The sequence below is a fragment of the Cinclus cinclus genome, chromosome 36 (assembly GCF_963662255.1).
Source record: "Cinclus cinclus chromosome 36, bCinCin1.1, whole genome shotgun sequence".
In the NCBI taxonomy this organism is placed as follows: domain Eukaryota; kingdom Metazoa; phylum Chordata; class Aves; order Passeriformes; family Cinclidae; genus Cinclus; species Cinclus cinclus.
The window spans coordinates 253,833-265,935 of NC_085081.1; the positions used below are offsets into that span (position 1 = coordinate 253,833).

At 53.1% G+C, this 12,103-nt stretch overlaps 2 protein-coding genes across 2 annotated transcripts in view; one reads left to right on the forward strand and one right to left on the reverse strand.

Annotated features, from left to right (window-relative positions):
- LOC134055866 (B-cell lymphoma 3 protein homolog) overlaps positions 1-19 on the reverse strand; it is a 10,366-nt gene extending 10,347 nt beyond the window's left edge. Inside the window, exon 1 of the mRNA XM_062512335.1 lies at positions 5-19. Within this exon, the coding sequence (XP_062368319.1) occupies positions 5-19 (15 nt within the window). The remainder of the gene's footprint in view (positions 1-4) is intronic.
- Positions 20-250: 231 nt separating this feature from the next.
- KMT2B (lysine methyltransferase 2B) lies at positions 251-11,194 on the forward strand. Its single transcript, XM_062512382.1, has 7 exons — positions 251-343; positions 2,271-2,345; positions 3,896-4,079; positions 4,447-4,557; positions 6,832-6,915; positions 7,651-7,780; positions 10,886-11,194. Exons 3-7 carry the CDS (start codon positions 3,898-3,900, stop codon positions 11,159-11,161), a joined length of 783 nt encoding a protein of 260 aa, XP_062368366.1. The 5' UTR covers positions 251-343; positions 2,271-2,345; positions 3,896-3,897; the 3' UTR covers positions 11,162-11,194.
- The last annotated feature ends 909 nt before the right edge of the window (positions 11,195-12,103 follow it).

The following is a 12,103-nucleotide window of genomic DNA, read 5'->3' on the forward strand; positions in this document are numbered from 1 at the left end:
CTGCTGATTTTGGGGCCATTCTGGGGGTGATTTCGGGGGTGATTTTGGGGTCAATTTTGGGTCGATTTCCGCTGATTTTGGGGTCATTTTTGGGGTAACTTTGGGGTCATTTTGGGGTCTTTTTGGGGTCAATTTTGGGTCGATTTCCGCTGATTTTGGGTCTCTCCCCTCCCCTCCCCCACAGGTCCCAGCTCCGAGGACGAGGACGAGCCCCTCCCCCACCCGGGAGGGGGCGGGGCCACCTCCCCTCCCCCCAGCCCCGCCCCCTCCCCGCCCCTCCCCCACCTGCGCTTCGAGATCAGCAGCGAGGACGGGCTGAGAATAACGGCTCCCAGTTTGGAGGGTACTGGTTTATACTGGTTTATACTGGTTTATACTGGGAGGGGCTGAGAATAACGGCTCCCAGTTTGGAGGGTACTGGTTTATACTGGTTTATACTGGGAGGGGCTGAGAATAACGGCTCCCAGTTTGGAGGGTACTGGTTTATACTGGTTTATACTGGTTTATACTGGGAGGGGCTGAGAATAACGGCTCCCAGTTTGGAGGGTACTGGTTTATACTGGTTTATACTGGTTCATACTGGTTTTTACTGGGTTTTGGGATTTTTTTGGGCTGGTTCGGGGGGATTTTGGGGTTTCCCAGGGCAGGATTTTGGGGATTTTTTTAGGGGGATTTTTGGGGCGTTTCTGGGACGATTCCGGGATGATTTGGGGAGATTTTGGGGGATTTTTAGATGATTTGAGGATGATTTTTGGGGGATTTGGGGATAATTTGGGGATGATTTGGGGGATTTTGGGGATTTTTTGATTATTTGGGGATGATTTGGGGTCGATTTGGGGGATTTTGGGGATTTTTTGATTATTTGGGGATGATTTGGGGTTGGTTTTGGGGGATCTGGGGGAATTTGGAGATGATTTGGGGATGATTTTGGGGGGTTTTTGGATGATTTTGGGATTATTTTGGGGGATTTTGGGATGATTTGGGGATGGTTTTGGGCGATTTGGGGATGAATTGAGGGATTTTTGGATGATTTGGGGATGATTTGAGGGATTTTTGGATGATTTTGGGATGATTTGGGGGATTTTGGGGAATTTAGAGGTGATTTTGGGGGATTTTTAGGTGATTTGGGATTATTTTGAGGTATTTGGAGACGATTTTGGGATGATTTTGTGATGATTTGGGGGATTTTGGGGATTTTTTGATTATTTAGGGATGATTTGGGGGGATCTGGGGATGATTTTGGGATGATTTTGAGTGGTTTTGGGTGGTTTTGGGGATGATTTGGGGATTATTTTGGGGATTTTTGGAGATGATTTTGGGATGATTTGGGGATTTGGGGGAATTTTAGATGATTTGGGGATGATTTTGGGATGATTTGGGGGATTTTTAGATGATTTGGGGATGATTTTGGGATGATTTGGGGGATTTTTAGATGATTTGGGGATGATTTGAGGGATTTTTGGATGATTTTGGGATGATTTTGGGGATTTTGGGGAATTTGGAGATGATTTTGGGGGATTTTTAGACGATTGTGGGATTTTTTTGGGGTATTTGGAGACGATTTTGTGATGATGTGGGGGATTTTGGGGATTTTTTGATTATTTGGGGATGATTTTGGGGGATCTGGGGATGATTTTGGGATGATTTTGGGTGGTTTTGGGGATGATTTGGGAATTATTTTGGGGATTTTTGGAGATGATTTTGGGATGATTTGGGGATTTGGGGGAATTTTAGATGATTTTGTGATGATTTGGGACGATTTTGTGATGATTTGAGGGATTTTTGGATGATTTTGGGATTTGGGGGATTTGGGGGATGAATTTGGGGATGATTTTGGGGATGATTTTGGGGATGATTTTCTGGGGTTTTGGGGTAGTTCTGGGGGGATTTTGGGATAATTCTGGGGGATTTGGGAATGATTTTGGGGGATGATTTTGGACATGATTTGGGGTGATTTTTTGGGATGATTTGGGGTGATTTTTTGGGATGATTTGGGGGAATTTGGGGATGATTTGGGATGATTTTTTGGGATTAATTTGGGGATCATTTTTGTGCTGATTTGGGATGATTTTGGGTTGATTTTTTTTGGGGGACGATTCTGGGAAGAATTGGGGATGATTTTGGGATGGTTCTGGTGGGGATTTTTGGGAGCATTTTGGGATGATTTTCGGGGATCTTTTGGGATGATTTTTGGGATGAATTCGGGGATGTTTTGGGATTATTTTTGGGATGATTTGGGATGAATTTGGGGTCCCTCCCCGTCCCCCCAGGAGCCTGGCGCGCGGTGCTGGAGCAGGTGCAGGAGGCTCGAGCCAACGCCCACCTGAAGCACCTGAGCTTTGCAGGTGAGACCCCAAAACCACCCCAGAATCGCCCCAAAATCATCCCAAAACCACCCCAGAATCGCCCCAAAACCACCCAAAATCATCCCAAAACCACCCAAAATCATCCCAAAACCACCCCAAAATCACCCCAAAACCACCCCAGAATCGCCCCAAAACCACCCAAAATCATCCCAAAACCACCCCAGAATCGCCCCAAAACCACCCAAAATCATCCCAAAACCACCCAAAATCATCCCAAAACCACCCCAAAATCACCCCAAAACCACCCCAGAATCACCCCAAAACCACCCAAAATCACCCCAAAACCACCCCAAAATCACCCCAAAACCACCCAAAATCATCCTAAAACCACCCTAAATCACCCCAAATCTACCCCAAAATCACCCTAAAGCACCCCAGATCACCCCAAAAACCACCCAAAATCACCCCAAAAACCACCCTAAATCACCCCAAAACCACCCAAAATCATCCTAAAACCACCCCTAAATCACCCCAAACCCACCCAAAATCACCCCAAAACCACCCAAAATCATCCTAAAACCACCCTAAATCACCCCAAATCTACCCCAAAATCACCCTAAAGCACCCCAAATCACCCCAAAAACCACCCAAAATCACCCCAAAAACCACCCTAAATCGCCCCAAAACCACCCAAAATCTCTCCCAGTCACCCTAAAACCACCGCTAAACATCCCAAAACCACCCTAAATCGCCCCAAAATCATCCCAAAACCACCCTAAATCATCCCAAAACCACCCCAAAATCACCCTAAAGCACCCCAAAAACCACCCCAGGTCACCCTAAAATCCCCCTAAATCACCCCAAAATCATCCCAAAACCACCCCAAAAACTACCCCAGGTCACCCTAAAACCATCATAAATCACCCCAAAATCATCCCAAAAACCCGGAAACCACCCCAAAATCTTGATGCCCCCAAACTCCATTTTGAGCCCCCAGACCCCAATTTGAAGACCCCAGACCCCATTTTGAGCCCCCAGACCCCATTTTGATCCCCCAGACCCATTTTACACCCCCTAGATCCCATTTTGAAGACCCCAGACTCCATTTTGAAACCCCCCAGACCCCACTTGAAGACCCCAGGCCCCATTTTAAGGCCCCCAGACCCCATTTTGAAACCCTCAGACCCCATTTTGAGCCCCCAGACCCCATTTTGCACCCCCCAGATCCCATTTTCCACCCCCAGACCCCATTTTACACCCCCCAGACCCATTTTACACCCCCTAGATCCCATTTTGAAGACCCCAGACCCCATTTTGATCCCCCAGACCCCATTTTGATCCCCCAGACCCTTTCTAGCCCTCATTTTACACCCCCAGACCCATTTTACACCCCCTCGATCCCATTTTGAAGACCCCAGACCCCATTTTGAAACCCCCAGACCCCATTTTGAGCCCCCGACCCCATTTTGCACCCCCCCAGACCCCATTTTCCCCCCCCCCAGACCCCATTTTACACCCCCCAGATCCCATTTTACACCCCCCCCCCAGACCCCCTTTGAAGCCCCCAGACCCATTTCCTCCCCCCCCAGGGATGAGCGGGTTGCGGCTGCTGGGCATCCACCACGACGCCGTGGTTTTCCTGCTGGAGCAGCTGCCGGGGGCCGGGAGCTGCTCCCGGTACCGGTTCCGGTACCACCCCCCCCGCCGGGACCCCCCCCACGCGCCCCCGCCCCGGAACCCCTCGGGCTGCGCCCGTGCTGAGCTCTACCTGAGGTGAGCTGAACTGGGAGGGACTGGGAGAGGACTTGGCGGGGGGGGAGACTGGGATGGGCCTGGGGAGCTCTGGGCCGTACTGGGAGGGGATTGGGGAGGCACTGGGAGGGCACTGGGCCATACTGGGAGGCACTGGGAGGGCACTGGACCATACTGGGAGGCACTGGGAGGGCACTGGGCCATACTGGGAGGCACTGGGAGGGCACTGGGCCATACTGGGAGGGCTCACCCGTGTTCTCCCGCTCCATAGAGCCCCCTTTGGTGTCACCACAGGGGTGGGGACAACTCGGGGGGGGGGGGGGGGGGGGGGGGGTCGGTCCCTGTGGGTGGGGGAGGGGTCCCTCCTAACCCTGCCCCTCCCCCACAGGAAGTGCACCTTCGACATGTTCAGCTTCCTGGCGTCCCAGCACCGCGCCCTCCCCCAGGGACCTCCCCCCCGCGAGGAGGAGGAGGATGAGGTGCAGCTCAAGCCCACCCGGTGAGGCCCCACCCACCCATGGGTGCCCCTCCCCCACCCCGCGAATTTTGGGGGCACCTCCCTCCCAAAATTGTTCTGCCGCCCCCAAGAGTCCATGGGTAGACCTGATGTCAGTTTCTTATAGGTTTATATAGGTAGACTTGTCATTCCCGTATCGGTGTGTAGGTAGACCTGATGACATTTTCATATTGCTGTGGGTAGACCTGATGTTGTTCCATTGCACGTCCAGTCCATGGGTAGACCTGATGCCCTTCTCTTAAACGTTTATGTGGGTAGACCTGCTGTCGCTTTCATTGCTGTCTGTGGGTAGACCTGATGTCATTCTCTTACACGTTTATGTGGGTAGACCTGCTGTCATTTTCATTGTTGTCTATGGGTAGACCTGATGTCATTCCTGTACTACGTTGTGGATAGACCTGATGGCTTTTTTGTACTTCTACGTAGGTAGATCTGATGTCCCTCCCGTGCATTTCTATGCGGGTAGACCTGATGACCTTTCTAAAACGTCATTTTTGTCTGTTAAAATTATTGAGGCAGGAAGTTTTGCCAAGCAGAAGGAACTGGAGAAATCCTTCCATTTTCAATAGTGCAGGAGAATGGGTCGCAGGGAACATTATGGAAGTACCTGTCAGGAGGTCAGGGAAAGTTTTGCCCAAGCAAACGTCTTGGTTTTTTATGCTGCCTACCACTGTGCCACATGGTTTGCATGCACCTGATGGGCTGGTGACAAATGTTTATGTATTGCTCTGACACACACACTTTCACAAACGTTAATTTCTTCTGGCAGGGTGGTAAAAAACCTGTTTTTTTCATCTCATTTAATTGGATTTTTGCTATTCTGAGAAAACAGTTTTAGAATCAATCTGTTAAGAATTTTCAGGACAGGATGGACACACCATTTAAAGCTGCACTACAATATATCCATGCACAGAAACTGAGGGACAGCAAGGACCTATGCCAGAACAGCACAAGGCAAGAGGGGTAACACCCAGCATATATCCAGTCTGCCTGCTTTAGATACCACAAATCCAGAAAAGCTTTAATTTTAAAGGAACTGTCCTCCAGAAGGCAGGTTGCTTTGCACGTGGTAGCATGGACAGTTCAAGAACACAAGGATGACATGTATTGCTTTAAACTTCACTATTTTACATTATTCCCAGATATTGTCCCCTTCCCAGATTAAGTGGTTTTGGAGATGATCAATGAGAGTGATGACATTAATGCCGTAATTAGCTATAAGGAAACAAGTATGTCTTTCATTTAGGTAGACCTGGTGTCTCTCCAGTGGTCACACACCCTTGCCATGGGTAGACCTGATGTCAGTTCAATTCAAGTTTATGGGGAGGCTGGAGCGCTAGTGTTGCATGGGTAGACATGGTGTCTGTCTGCAATGGCATTGTTGCGTAGGTAGACCTGGTGTCTCTCTGCTCTAACCCTATAGGTAGACCTGATGCTTCTCCAGTTTAACCATAGGGGTGGGCCTGATGTCTATTAACAATTTGTGGGTAGACCTGATGTCTCTATATATTAAGCACTTCTCATTTTCCCATCATTATTCATAGCTACCCCCCAAAATACTGGGGACCCCCCTCAAGCACCCCTGGGTGACACCTCCAGGCACTCCCAAGCACCTGAAACCCCAAAATCCCCCTCAGAGACCCCAAAAATCCAATTAGACGCCCCCCCAAAATCACCCCCCTAGAAATCAATGGGTAGACCTGGTGCCTGTCACACACCTGAAGGTTATCTTTAGGGTTCTGCAAAATTTGGGGGATTTAGGGATGGGTTTGGTGTCCCCGTGAGGGATCTGGGGGTGATTTTTGGGATTTTGGGGTGTGGTAGATATGGGGTTTTTTGGAGAGGAAAGATTTTTGTGGGGTTTTGGGTTATTTGGGATTTTTTATTTTTGAGTGCCCCCCCCCAATTTTTGGGGATGCCCTGGCACCTCCCCTGACGAGGAGCGTCCCACTGTGGGGGTGGATTCTGGGGGGCAGTTTTGGGATTTTAGGGTATTTGGGGGGGGGATTGGGGGTTATTTTGGGGGAGGATTTGGGGTTATCTGGGATGATTTGGGGTTCCCCCAATTTTAGGGGATCGCCCTAATGAGGATCTGCCCATGGTGGGGGAATTTTGGGAGTGGTTACTGGGTTCCCGTGGGGGCTTTTAGGGTTTTTTTTGGGGGGAGGGATTTGGGGTTTTTTTGGGATTTGGGGTTTCTCGGGGGAGGTTTTGGGGGGTCCCCCCGATTTTGGGGACCCCCTGACACCCTCCCAGCCGCGCCACCAGCCTGGAGCTGCCCATGGCCATGCGCTTCCGGCACCTGAAGAGAACGGCCAAGGAGGCAGTGGGGGTCTATCGGTGAGTGGGGGCACCTGGGCACACCTGGGATACACCTGGGGACACCTGGGCACACCTGAGGGGCACCTGGGCACACCTGAGGGGCAGCAGGGGACACCTGGGGGTACCTGGGTTACACCTGAGGGGCACCTGGGTTACACTTGGGGGCACCTGGGCACACCTGAGGGGCACCTGGGATACACCTGGGGGCACCTGGGCACACCTGAGGGGCACCTGGGCACACCTGAGGGACAGCTGGGGACACCTGGGGGTACCTGGGTTACACCTGAGGGGCACCTGGGTTACACTTGGGGGCACCTGGGCACACCTGAGGGGCACCTGGGATACACCTGGGGGCACCTGGGCACACCTGAGGGGCACCTGGGCACACCTGAGGGACAGCTGGGGACACCTGGGGGTACCTGGGTTACACCCGGGGGCACCTGGGGACACCTGAGGGGCACATGGGCACACCCGGGCATACCTGGGATACACCTGGGGGCACCTGAGGACATACGGGACAGACGTGGGCACACTTGGAGGGTACCTGGGCACAGCTGGGGGCACCTGGGCAACACCTGGAGGGCTTTCGGGCACACCTGGGGGGGATTTTTAGCAGGCCTGGGGTGTTTTTAGTGGGATTCTTGTGGGGTTTTCACCATTCCCAGGTGAATTTTTGTGGGGATTTTGGGATTTGTTTTTTGGGGGGGGGGGGGTTCCCCAGATTTGGGGGTGACCCTGATCCCCCATTTCCAGCTCGGCCATCCACGGGCGGGGCCTGTTCTGCAAGAGGAACATCGAGGCCGGGGAGATGGTGATCGAATATTCCGGAATCGTCGTGCGCTCCGTGCTCACCGACAAGCGGGAGAAGTTCTACGACAGCAAGGTGGGCACGGGGGGGGGGGGGGGGTGGGGGACCCCGAAATTCGGGTGGAAAGACCCCAAAATATGGCAACGACACCCCAAAAAAAAAAAAAACAGGAAAAAAAAAAAAGAGGAGAATGCCTCAAAAAATAGGGACGGGGGGGGACACCTGAAAAAATGGAGAGGGGACGTTCCGAAATGGGGGGAAGTCAAAAAAATTGGGGGCGCTCTAAGAAATAGGGAAATAATGGAAAAACGCGAAGGACGCCCCAAAAATCGAGGGAGAAAGCCCCAAAATTGGGGGAGAAAGCTGAAAAAATTGGGAGGGAAAGCGCAAAAATCGGGGGAGTATCTCAAAAAAAAGGTTGAAAAATAAGGAACGGCCTAAAAATTGGGGGAATACCTTAAAAGTTTGGGAGGAGATTCCAAGAATGGGGGGAAGCCACGAAAGTAGGAGGGGGGAAAAAAATGCCAAAAAAAATGAGGGAGGAGACCCCAAAAATGAGAGGGACACATCAAAAATTTGGGATGCACTGGAAAATGGGAAAGGACAGGGCACGAAAATTGGGAGGAAAAACCCCAAAAACTGGCAAGGAAAGCCCAAAAACTCGAGGGAATGATCCCAACATTTGGCCACGTTCCTAACGGGAGACAGGGAAGGAAAACGGTGGGAAAAAGGAGGGGGAAAAGTGGGAAGTGTGAGGGGGAAAATGGCGGGAAATGTGAGGGGAAATGGCGGGAAATGTGAGGGGAAATGGCGGGAAATGTGAGGGGGAAAATGGCGGGAAATGTGAGGGGAAATGGCGGGAAATGTGAGGGGAAATGGCGGGAAATGTGAGGGGAAATGGCGGGAAATGTGAGGGGAAATGGCGGGAAACGTGAGGGGAAATGGAGGGAAACGTGAAGGGAAATCAACCCTTTCCAGTGTCCACAGCTGTTGACCATGACCCCAACCCCTGACCATGACCCCAACCCTTGACCAAACCCCAACCCCTGACCACGACCCCAACCCTTGACCATGACCCCAACCCTTGACCACGACCCCAACCCTTGACCATGACCCCAACCCTTGACCACGACCCCAACCCTTGACCACGACCCCAACCCTTGACCACGACCCCAACCCTTGACCATGACCCCAACCCTTGACCACGACCCCAACCCTTGACCATGACCCCAACCCTTGACCATGACCCCAACCCTTGACCACGACCCCAACCCTTGACCATGACCCCAACCCTTGACCACGACCCCAACCCTTGACCAGACCCCAACCCTTGACCATGACCCCAACCCTTGACCATGACCCCAACCCTTGACCACGACCCCAACCCTTGACCAAACCCCAACCCTTGACCATGACCCCAACCCTTGACCACGACCCCAACCCTTGACCATGACCCCAACCCCTGACCATGACCCCAACCCTTGACCACGACCCCAACCCTTGACCATGACCCCAACCCCTGACCACGACCCCAACCCTTGACCAAACCCCAACCCTTGACCATGACCCCAACCCCTGACCATGACCCCAACCCTTGACCACAACCCCAACCCTTGACCAAACCCCAACCCTTGACCATGACCCCAACCCTTGACCAAACCCCAACCCTTGACCAAACCCCAACCCTTGACCACGACCCCAACCCTTGACCATGACCCCAACCCTTGACCAAACCCCAACCCTTGACCATGACCCCAACCCTTGACCAAACCCCAACCCTTGACCATGACCCCAACCCTTGACCATGACCCCAACCCTTGACCAAACCCCAACCCCTGACCACGACCCCAACCCTTGACCAAACCCCAACCCTTGACCAAACCCCAACCCCTGACCATGACCCCAACCCCTGACCATGACCCCAACCCTTGACCACGACCCCAACCCTTGACCATGACCCCAACCCTTGACCAAACCCCAACCCTTGACCAAACCCCAACCCTTGACCAAACCCCAACCCTTGACCATGACCCCAACCCTTGACCATGACCCCAACCCCTGACCATGACCCCAACCCCTGACCACGACCCCAACCCCTGACCATGACCCCAACCCCTGACCATGACCCCAACCCTTGACCATGACCCCAACCCTTGACCACGACCCCAACCCTTGACCAAACCCCAACCCTTGACCATGACCCCAACCCTTGACCAGACCCCAACCCTTGACCATGACCCCAACCCTTGACCATGACCCCAACCCTTGACCAAACCCCAACCCTTGACCAAACCCCAACCCTTGACCACGACCCCAACCCTTGACCATGACCCCAACCCTTGACCAAACCCCAACCCTTGACCATGACCCCAACCCTTGACCAAACCCCAACCCTTGACCATGACCCCAACCCTTGACCATGACCCCAACCCTTGACCAAACCCCAACCCCTGACCACGACCCCAACCCTTGACCAAACCCCAACCCTTGACCAAACCCCAACCCCTGACCATGACCCCAACCCCTGACCATGACCCCAACCCTTGACCACGACCCCAACCCTTGACCATGACCCCAACCCTTGACCAAACCCCAACCCTTGACCAAACCCCAACCCTTGACCAAACCCCAACCCTTGACCATGACCCCAACCCTTGACCATGACCCCAACCCCTGACCACGACCCCAACCCCTGACCATGACCCCAACCCTTGACCACGACCCCAACCCTTGACCAAACCCCAACCCTTGACCATGACCCCAACCCTTGACCAGACCCCAACCCTTGACCATGACCCCAACCCTTGACCATGACCCCAACCCCTGACCACGACCCCAACCCTTGACCAAACCCCAACCCTTGACCAGGACCCCAACCCTTGACCATGACCCCAACCCCTGACCACGACCCCAACCCTTGACCAAACCCCAACCCTTGACCAAACCCCAACCCTTGACCAAACCCCAACCCCTGACCACGACCCCAACCCTTGACCATGACCCCAACCCTTGACCATGACCCCAACCCTTGACCACGACCCCAACCCTTGACCATGACCTCAACTCTTGACCATCCCCAACCCATGACTGTCCCCAGCTCCTGACCGTGTCACAACCGTTCACCACACCCCCAACCTCCGGTCACTTCCCACCGCGCTGACCCTCTCGCCGTCCCCGCAGGGCATCGGCTGCTACATGTTCCGCATCGACGAGGCCGAGGTGGTGGACGCCACCATGCACGGCAGCGCCGCGCGCTTCATCAACCACTCGTGCGAGCCCAACTGCTACTCGCGCGTCATCCACGTCGAGGGCCACAAGCGCATCGTCATCTTCGCCCTGCGCCGCATCCTGCGCGGCGAGGAGCTCACCTACGACTACAAGTTCCCCATCGAGGAGCCGGCGGCCAAGCTACCTTGCAACTGCGGCGCCCGGCGCTGCCGGCGCTTCCTCAACTGAGCTGGGAAGGGTCTCCGGGAGGAGTCCTTGAGGTGTCCTAGGGGTGGTGGGATGGAGGTGTGGGAGGGTGGAGAGGTTCTGGAGGTGGGTGGAGGTGATTGGGAGTTCAGGGGGCGTTTTGGAGAAAGTTGCGGAGGTGGCTCTGGTCGACCAGGAGTCGTGGTGGTCAACCAAGAGTCATGGTGGTCAACCAAGAGACATTGAGGTCAACCAACAATCAGGATGGTCAACCAGTAGTCGTTGTAGTCAACCAATAGTTGTGGTCAGCCAAGCATCATGGTGATCATCCAAGAGTCATGGTGGTCAATCAAGAATCATGATGATCAACCAAGAGTTGTGGTGGTCATCCAAGAGTTATTGGGGTCAACCAAGGGTCCTGGTGGTCAACAAAGTGCCATGGTGGTCATCTAGGAGTTCTGGAGGTCAGTCAAGAATCATGGTAGTCAACCAAGAGTAATCGTGGTCAACGAAGAATCATGGTGGCCATCCAAGAGTCTTGGTGGTCAACAAGAGTCATTGGGATCAACCAAGAGTCGTTGTAGTCAACCAAGAGTTCTGGTGGTCAATGAAGAATTATGGTGGTCAATGAAGAATCATGGTGGCCATCCAAGAGTCATTGGGGTCAATCAAGAATCGTGGTGGTCAACCAAGAATCATGATGGTCATCTAAGAGTCCTGGAGATCAAACAAGAGTTGTGGTGGTCAACCAAGAGTCGTGATGGTCAACCAATAATCATGGTGGCCATCCAACAATCCTGGAGCTCAACCAAGAGTCTTGGTGGTCAACAAGAATCACTGGGGTTGACCAAGAGTCATTGAGTTCAACCAAGAGTCATTGGGGTCAACCAAGAGTTATGGTGGTCAACCAGGAGTCATTGAAGTCAGCCAATAGTCGTGGTGGTCAACCAAGAGACATTGGGGTCAACCAAGAGTCATTGGGGT